Source organism: Branchiostoma belcheri, unplaced genomic scaffold, assembly GCF_001625305.1.
Source record: "Branchiostoma belcheri isolate BF01 breed outbred unplaced genomic scaffold, Haploidv18h27 scaffold114, whole genome shotgun sequence".
Classification (NCBI taxonomy): Eukaryota; Metazoa; Chordata; class Leptocardii; order Amphioxiformes; family Branchiostomatidae; genus Branchiostoma; species Branchiostoma belcheri.
Window position 1 is genome coordinate 669,843 of NW_017802536.1, and position 10,025 is coordinate 679,867.

General features: G+C 40.1%; 1 protein-coding gene and 1 pseudogene across 1 annotated transcript; one reads left to right on the plus strand and one right to left on the minus strand.

The window, feature by feature from the left end:
- The first annotated feature begins 2,600 nt into the window (after positions 1-2,600).
- LOC109462241 (NXPE family member 2-like) lies at positions 2,601-5,146 on the plus strand. The gene is made up of 3 exons (XM_019758776.1): positions 2,601-2,895; positions 3,861-3,950; positions 4,365-5,146. The coding sequence occupies exons 1-3, from the start codon at positions 2,601-2,603 to the stop codon at positions 5,144-5,146; spliced, it is 1,167 nt and encodes a 388-aa protein (XP_019614335.1).
- A 1,667-nt stretch (positions 5,147-6,813) lies between these two features.
- LOC109462242 lies at positions 6,814-9,027 on the minus strand (annotated as a pseudogene).
- Between the last annotated feature and the right edge of the window lie 998 nt (positions 9,028-10,025).

The following is a 10,025-nucleotide window of genomic DNA, read 5'->3' on the forward strand; positions in this document are numbered from 1 at the left end:
CATTACCTTATTTCCGTCTTTATATGTTTTTATGCGCTCATCGTATGTGTACCAAGTTTTCAGAGAACGGTATAGTAATAGAATAAAATGTTAATAACTTTGTTGTAATTATGACGTCATAAGACGTCAGAGCTAATAATATAGTCCGCCGTATTGGATTTTGACCAATGACGTCATCAAATTAGCATAGTCTATGCATATTAAATGATTTAACTTATATTTCATTATGTAAGATGTTACTAATGTTGGAAAAGAAGTGTAATTTAATATAAAACTCAGAAAATTTTTATGTTTAAACCAAAATTACCTCTTTTTTTCAAAAAAACTGTCTGCTAGAAACCCGTTACCATGGCAACACAAAAAAATATCAACTTACTAGTATTAAACTAATATGAACTTTTTTCCAGAGACATTTCAGGAAAGGTCTCCAAATTTGATACTTCTAGCGCAAGCCGTTTAGCCGCTATCTGAGATCAAAGTTGGACCTCAAAAGCCGCTTTAGTCTGAAATGGGTTTAAAAATCGGGTATTTCTTCTTTTCTTCACCAAAAAATAGAAAAAGTTCAAAATGTATGATTTTTTGTATGTAATGTGGACACAGAGGTTCCCACATCAGTTTGCAAAACAATTGAGCTGGTAGCATGTTGATAATTTCTAAAAATCAGCAAAAAACTGTTCTGGGGTCCGCGCGGACCCCGGGTGTACAGATTAATCAGTCCGAGAAGGTGTTCTGTTGAGGGTTAATAATGTAATCTGTTTTTATATTTTGTATGTTGTAAAATGCACCTGTTTTGTCCTACTTTTCACTTGTATATCTTGTGGTGAATTCAAATAAACAAATAAACAAAAGATACAAAAACCGGAAGTTCTGCTGCAGGCTTTCTCGAGGGAGAGTTAGGGAGAGTTAGAAATGGCACGAACGTGTCAGCAACAAGGAAGTCCGAGACCTGACCGGACAACCTGCTGCATCGTGCCTTGCAGCTGCCCGACGGATCGGCTGGTATGGTCACGTTCTCCGCCTCCCTCCCTGGCACCCCACCCGTGCCCTGCTGGACTTTGCCCCTGAACAGGCAGGATGGCGGCGGCCCACGGGGAGGGGGGGTTGCCCGGGGTTCACGTACCAGGTGGATGGATGCTGTACGACCTGACCTGACCAACGTCAACATCCCGCCCTCAGAGGAAAGTGGCGGGCCCTGACGAAGCTAGTCAGCTCTTCGCATCACGTGCAAGAAGATTGATGATGATGATGAGAAATGCTAAATCTGCAATCTTCAACTACGTCGTTTATTCTAATCCATATACAGTGACGGGTGACTTTTTCATACTTTGATATCTGATTGTCAAGATTGTTTTTTTTTACAGGGTGCGGAAATACCAGGTGGCAATGAAGGTTCTACGACCTGTCCTGGCATCGGTTGTTATTCTAGCGACAATAACAACATTCCTGTTAACTCCTATGGTTGGTGTTGTTACAATTACACACACATAAACATTTTATGAAAACCCCATGTTATAAATAAAGAGCTCGTAATGGCGACAGATCAAGCAATACATAAGTCAAATGCTATTATTAACAGGACATAAAAAAGGCTACAAATGCAAATAAAAAATCGACCGATCGAGATCCTGACTCTTCATTGCAATGGGCAGCTCAATCGATCAGAAAATTGCACATTTCCCTGTTATATTTACTTTTTTTATGATTTTCTTAAATTTTGCATTAACGTTTGTACATTTTGATGGTAGTTGGTGGGATTTTAGGATTGGTGTATAACGTCAGACTCATTTTTCCCACCAGGTCAGCAGAGCAGTGAGAAACTCCACTCCTCTCCGGAATCAATCTTCCGTACCAAAGCATAAAACAAAGGTTAAACTTACTCGCCATTCTTTGTTAAGTATTCTTTGCCATGCAGTAAATGGAAATATGCATATCAAATACACATACCATATGTCATCATCATCATTATCTGACATCCTCCGTAGAGGTGGAGTATACAACGTTAGCTCGCCAAAACTCTTTGTCATACATTACTGTCCCTCCATATGTGGTATCTTTAAATTGTCTGTAATCACGATGACTGAGAAAATTCGATTTTACGGTATTTTAAAAGTGCATTTAGGAGACGCTCCAGCAAGGTTCCGAATAGCTCGCCTTGGGTTTTTTCATCACTATGTCTCCTTTTTGTATTTCTGTGCTATTTCCAAAAGTAATGTCGCTGGATGACGTCAGCTCAGGAAAAAATAGAGATGGTAAAGTCTTGTGCTGACTTTTTCGAGGCGCGGTATTTAACATTTCTATGACCGTTAGCATTTATATCATTTAGCCAGACAATACTAGTTATATTTATAGTCATTATACAATTAGATAAGGCCGTATTCTGGTGTCATGGGCACTTTACGAAGAAATTTCTGTAGGAACTTGCCAGGCAACAGTGCATTCTTCTTGGCTACCATGACTTTCTCTAATATCTCCATTCTGACTTTGTCGAATTCCATTTAAAATTCCCCCTTCAGTCACTTGACACTACTAGGTAGAACCTGTCAGGGTATAAAACATTTAAGCTTAGCGAAGTCCACGTCTTGTCTTCTTAACAGGCCATTATGGTGACATCACTAGGAACATGGCGCACTTTAAATCGGAGCATTGACCTAGGCTGGGTCACAGATGCGAAGTACACGTCTTTGGAGATCGTCAACACTAAACAAACGTACCACGTAGGGGACATCCTTGTACTTGAGGTTGTAGCAAGGGACGGCTACAAACGACGTAAGATGTATGGCGGTGACTACTTCCGAGCAGTTTTACGAGACAAGTCCCAGACTGCCAGTACAACAGGTACGGTACGGGACCACGGGAACGGTCTGTACACCATTAGTTTCCTCCTCAGTTTCCCGGGTAAGGTGACGCCTGAAGTACAACTCGTTCACCCCAGCGAAGCCGTGCAATTTCTGAGGGAATTCAGAGAGGTTCCAAACAAAAGACGGTGGTCATGTGCATTTAAATTTACAGGTGAAGACGCTACAACAATGTGCACGCTTCTTTCGAACCGATCTCTGCCAAGTCAATGCGACTTTTCCGTACCAAACACAAGCCGAACCTGGTTCTGCCAAAAGCCGAAGACAGCATCCTGTGACAGAATACGTGTCTGCAAATCTTCCCAGGACGTCGTGGACAAACTGATGAGTCAAGAAGAGCAACAGCTTTTCGAATGGTTAGAAAAGGGTTAATATTTTTTTTTTCAAACTACACCAACATGTACTTGACTTGAGCCTTGAATCAGCTCAATTGACCTGATTGATTATTCTTGTCTATCTTTGCAAGTGAAGTAACCTTCGACAGAAGGTCATGCGTTCGCAATTGTTTATGCAGCATAACTCTTGATACTATGGATGGATGTTCGTGGTTTGAGATGACAAAGGCTAAGTTCCAAAACAAAGGTCCTCGTACGCGTGGGGTGTCTCTAAACCATTTGCCAACGGTACGAGGTCGTGAAAATCCAGTTTACTAGCATCAAAGTTCATCTGAGTTGTTTAATTACGTGATAAAAATAACTGTTCTCCAAATAATGTTCCGCTAATAAATACCAGGAATTGGTCGAACATTCCTGTGAGGTAATTTTTTTAGCTGGAGAACAGTCTCATTATTTAAAAATCTTTAGTTTAGCGTATTTCAAACCTTGAATTTTATCTCAGCAACTTGTAGCCCATTCATTCCATACCAAGAAATTCCTCCTATTGAATTTTGCATTTTTCCAGTCCGTAATTATATCGCATAAAGAAACATTATCGCTATCTTAACCTATATTGTTAGGGGGATACAGCATACCGTTATTATGAGGCACAATGTCTGCCCTTAAGATTGATGTGTATTTCCTGCTCTTTATAGGCCTTTCTGGAACACACCTTTACTTCCTGTCATCAATGGCACAATCATTGTTTCCGACGTTGATGGTAAGAACGCGTTTCCTTTCTTTATATTGTGTAAGGAAAAGATCGAAGCTTATCAAATATACGCATGCGGTGCATTGTTTTCTTTTTACTAAATACTGAAGTGCATTGTACAAAAGTCGTACACCACTCGATACGATATCGATAAAAATTGTTTGCAAAATTAATACATAGTAACCAATAGAATGTTTTCTTATGAGCATAATTAAGTAATAGCGTCTTATTAATAAACAAAAAATAACCCATTTAACTTTATTCAAAAGCCCCCATTTAAGCCTGAAATCATGGATCTATTTATTTTGTATACTTGTCGAGAAAATGCGAGCTTATCAGAAACTTAAACCAACCGTCATTCCAGTAAAGAAATTGAAGTATGGTCCATATTTTACTTTAGTTTTTCTCGTATATTTCCTACAGAAAACACAACTGTTACTCAATCACTCCCGTTTTGCCGCCTTGGTGTTCCACATCAACAACCTGAGGGATACTGGCTTCAGGACACATGGCATTCACTTTCTTGTAAGGTTGGACAGTTTCGCACTCCGGACATCACAAAATGCCTAACTAACCGATCAGTGCACTTCAGAGGCGACTCTACTATCCGACAATGGGTCGAGCGCCTAATAAAGTGGAACATTGTTGAAAAAGGTCCAGGAAATGGGCTTATTGGACCGTACGCTTGCTCCAATCACAGCACTGGGACCATAGTCACATTCAACTTCCACACAGTTCCTATCCAAACTGTGAGCTGGTTCCCATTAAACCTTGGTGAAGCCGGCATTTCCACGGAAGTCAGGAGTATGGTGGGCGGTCCTAACGTGGTGATTATACTAAGCCTGTGTTCACACTTCACGGCCGAACCCAAACGTGTCTACACATCCCGCATGTACGACGTTAGGTCCGCTATACAAGAGCTACACAAGAAGTATCCTGAAACCAGGGTCATTGTGAAGACGTGCAACACAAGGAATCATCGTCACTACAGGGAACTCGTCCAGATGTCGGACTGGCTTTCAGTCCAAATAAACCAGGAAATGAGAAGCATTATGGAGGATTTAAACATCACCATTCTGGACGTGTGGGATATGACAGTTAGCCAGCGGTATCGTCATGATATACATCCCAATCAGCGAGTGCAAGACTACCAATTGGATATCCTTATGTCTCACATATGTCCAGATATGGTGAAAAAAGGTTAAACAGTAATTGGGTCCGGCATTTTTTTGGGGGGGGGGGATCACTTACACTTTATTCCTTTTTTAAGAAAATACTGTGGGAAATTACAAATATTTCAGGTCTCTAGACCATTGTCAAAATGCGATCCTGAATTCGAAGTTTGTGCACTTGCTGCAGCTGTAGCGATAGAAAACCTGTCCAGGAATAACTGAAAAATAAAATAATAAATATAATTCAGGAGCCAAGATATCTAAAATTTTCTACTCTTTGGATAAGACCCAAGTTCTCTTTGTGCATTTGGCTCATGTAGAGCATAAATATGCAATAAAGTTATTTGTCATCATTGCCATGTCATCATTATTCCTAAGAACAGTGACGAACTACGAAAAACGTTTTCTGTACACCCCGTTATTATCCATGATCACAAAGCCTTAATTTTAACGGAATAATAGTTTCCACACAACTTTATAAGGATTAATGTAACTCGGCCTGCATAGCAGCGTTTTGCCAGTTTACGTCACTAATTAGATTCTCAGCACCTGGTATTTTATGGAGTTCATTAGTCCACCGTATTTAATTTGCCACAGTTTAGCACAGCTGAGATGGTACAAATACTATTACAAGGTGGTTGGGTTCATTTTTAAATATTAAAATAAAATAATTTCATGTGAACCTTATGTTTTGTTGTACCTTACGTCTCAAATGTTTGTATAAACAAACTCACTCATTTGTTGTCTACATTTACAAGAAAGTAAGTAAGACCCATATCATGGCCATAGGAATGAGTTGGATGTTGTAACGTATGGCATTTGAGTCAAGTCTAAATAGTCTTTGTTAAAGCATGGAAACTACAGGATGTTTTGACCATGTACACTGCAATATAAATATTTTTCTGACTGTTTATTTCCACTGCCCGGTAGAGACTCGGTTAGTTTTACAGGTCCCATGTGCTGACTAATTATATCGACCTGCTAAAGAGCACACGTTATACATGTACCTTTGCCTACTCAAACTGCCTTAGGACTGTCTTTTTTCTTTAGCTTCATTATTCAACATTAAGCATTGTTAGATAGGTATACTTTATTCCGAATTAATTGAAATGTTTGATAATCTTTTAGTTATAGTCAATATCTACAGTAGGACAATTCTAACATGATTGATCCAACCAAAACATAAGATGTGGAGGGGTGGCACAGTGTTATGCATTGTAATTGTTCCAGTCCGGAGATATTGATACAGTGGATGTACCAATCTGCCATTAAAAGAGATGCCAGGCATATTTTGCTAAAAGGCATCCGTCACCCCGACATATTGCTGTTTCCTTAAACCAGTACCCATCCTAACACCTGACCTCATGTGGTGTAGGTTTCACATCATTTTAAAAGCTTGTTCAATTCACTTTTGACAAATGTCGTTTGCTGTCCATTAATTTGGTCTTTTTATTTATTTGTTTCAATTGCAAAGAATACGGTGCAATACAGTGGAAGCCCTGGCAGCTGAGCTGATGTCGGGCCCCACATTGTGAAATACATACATACATAATCATACACACATCATAACACAATAAAGTAACGAATCACAGAAATTTTCCGGGAATAGGCGATTGTTATGGCCTGGTGGCTGGCTTACAGAGGACAGTTTGAATGACAATTATTGCTCTTTTAACCTGGCTATGCTCCTCATCCAACAACTAAGAAATGTCCATTGTCTGATTAACTATGCTATTTGTTATATGTTCAGAAAAAAGCATATTCTTAACCCTGTTGTACTCCTCCAACATAACCTTTGTAGTTGGTCGTTGCCTGGGGTCCCTATTGTAACACTGTTGATGCACTTTGAACAAATGTGACCTGACAACATCACTTCCAGTTACATTTCCTAGTAAGTTGTCTACAACACCTGGAATTTTTCAGATGTCAGATTTTTCATCATAAGAAGGCATTCTTGAGTAATCATATGTTTCGTTTTTAAACGGCCAAAGCTCCCCAGGGGCAACAAAGTCTGACCAAGTTCTTCCAAGTCTACATTTAATGAAAAGATTTGCTTTATGATTTACTTCTGGTATCCAATCCAGGTCACTTAAGACAAGTTTAAGATCCTGCGTGATAAGGAACTGGGTTAGCGTTTTGTAGAGTGTGGTTGAGTCGCACATGACTCGTGTGCCAAGTGGACTATTATGTAGGAAATGTATTGCTTCTAGGTAACTAAGAGCCATATTAAATCTTGTCCTGACATTGTTAAACTTGCTGTATTTAGTCTTTAGGATATACTCAATTAAGTTTGCATTTCCTAATTGATAAAACTCTGTAAGGAGAGTTATGTTGCATGATCCCACATACTGCAAAACAGAAGGGTGTTGCAGGGTCTTCAGCATCTCTATATTTCGCAAGAAGTACACGAGCTTATCCGGAGCCGGCATCTTTAGCTTACTGTACGCCACTGTGTGGTTTCTCCAGGTAGCTTTGTAAACCTACAAAGTGCAGAAAGGATGTAAGTTGTAGCTCTATACAGCATATAATAAAATGTACATCAAGTCATGTCTGTGTGTGTAGTAATCTGCACACTGCATCAAATTCTAAAGAGCCGATGACTTGGATTTGCACACGATTTGGACAGGATCAGGATTTGCATTGTCCTTTTGGATGAGGACGAACATGTGACGCTTGCCGCCCAGTGTACAAGAAAGATTATCACATCACACCTCTATACATAAAAGAACCAAACATACTTTTTTAAGAAGATGTAGAGTAGGGGTATGAGTACTTGACAAAATACATAAGCTTTGATAAAATCAAGTAAAATATGAGATTTTATAACTCCGGGCTTTTTATTGCATATTTTTATATGGTGAAAGTCGATATAGTCGATATAGTCGATGGTGTTGAATTTTATGTGTTAGATTTAGCGTTCCTGGTTGTGTTAACACATGTCAACATTTTCATCTGCAGCCCATAACATGTACCCACGAACGACTTTTTTTTCAAACAACCAAATCAAAGATTGCGCAAGCGTACGTTGACTCCTGACCCATTGGTCTACCCGGAATTGCCGATTCACGCGTCCTGTTAACGCGTACTAAAAATACCCTCCAAAGAATTGTTGCGCCTCGCATACAGAAGATGCATGTGCACAACAACAATTGTTGCGCGCCGCAGGACTAGGGTTTTTAACCAAAGAATTTATCGAGACCGGACACGACTCTCCACCTTTGTAACCTGTAACCTTTTACACCTAAGATACCAGCTGTTTCCCCATTAACAAATCTACAGTAACGTTTCCAGATATACTGACTAGCATGTACCGGTATTTAGTGCACATATCATTGATGGTTTCCTGAATTGGATACTTCACACAGTATATCATAATCTAAAATAAACGGAAATGTTGTAATCTGGAAATAACCTGTAACATTTGTTTGTTTCTGCTAGATCCGCCTGTACTTCCGGAATTACCAAATCGAAATCAATTTTACGTCTACACTCTCCTACAACAGGGTCTAACAGTGAAATAATATGTGCAAAATCAATTAGAAACGTAACAATACCGTTACCTTCTTAATACCGCCTGATCCGATTCTTTCCAGAGTGGTCACCTCATTCGTTATCTCTTTACAACCAAGCCATGGCATACAAGTTTCCATCGTGGGCAGTCGAAAATTTCCCGGAGGGCACAGCCTCCTCTGTCCAGGCTGGCCCACTCCCAACCCTTCCTCAGTCACAACATCCGGATTGGACCTGGACTCATTAATTTTTCCTTGTCTTTGCTGACGCAACATTTCATCGACCTCGTAGTTGAAGAAGCCACTTGCAGGCTGCAGAGATCCTGACCAGAACCACGGCAGTAGGTAGAGAAGCCGCAGAGTAAGGAGGAGACAGGCCACAACTCGCTTACATGCACGACCCATCGTTTAGGAGTAACTCTGACCTGTAATAGGTTTTCAGTACAATTAGAACTTAATCTATAATATTATAGAATAAAATGACATCGATGTTGACCCAGTGCCAGTGGTTGACTGTGCCCCATACCTGGGTTTACAGGTACATTCCAACCTTGGATGGGACTATCAGATCACACTAACTAAGAAGGCATCGAGGCGCCTACACTTTCTCCGCCCTCTGGCCTAGAGCGACATGCCTCCTGAAGACTTGGTCACTGTGTACACGACCCTTGTAAGGCCGGTATTATCATATGCAAATGTTGTATACGTGGTGTGTGCTGAGTCACAAAGAAATACTTTCGAGAGGCTGTTTAAAATCAAGCCATGAAAATCGGCATCGCTTGCGTTGGTGAATACAAATGTAAATTTGTTTTTGTTACCACACAGGTTTGCATCACACAAGTTTCAACACACATTGTGTACATTTTAATTATTTTGTATATGTCTTTGTATATACCTCATTTAGATGTTCATGTGTTGTCTCTCAATTTTTTTATGTAACAAATGTTACCCAATTCAGGGGACTCTTTGTTATGCTTCCCCTGCTGATGTACATTTGAAATAATGCAATAAAAAATTGAAACACAGGTGCATGAGTTCACATTACAAAGATACTACGATCTACTCCACAAGTTCCACCACACAGGCTACACCACAGTTTCCACTACACAGACTGCTCCACACAGGTTTTTCAACACACCGGCTTATATTATCACCACCCAGTTTCTGCCACACAGGCTACACCACACAGGCTTATCACCACAGTTTCCACTACATAAACTGTTCCACACAGGTTTTTCAACACACAGGCTTATTTTATCACCACTCAGTTTCTGTCACACAGGCTACTAGCCTCTACCAGGCTCCGCGGAGCGCTGGAAAAATAGTGGGTCGCAAATTGGAGCTTCTATGGCCGGTTGGATCTTCTCTGGTATACTACCCCTTTATTTCGGCCAATTTCTACT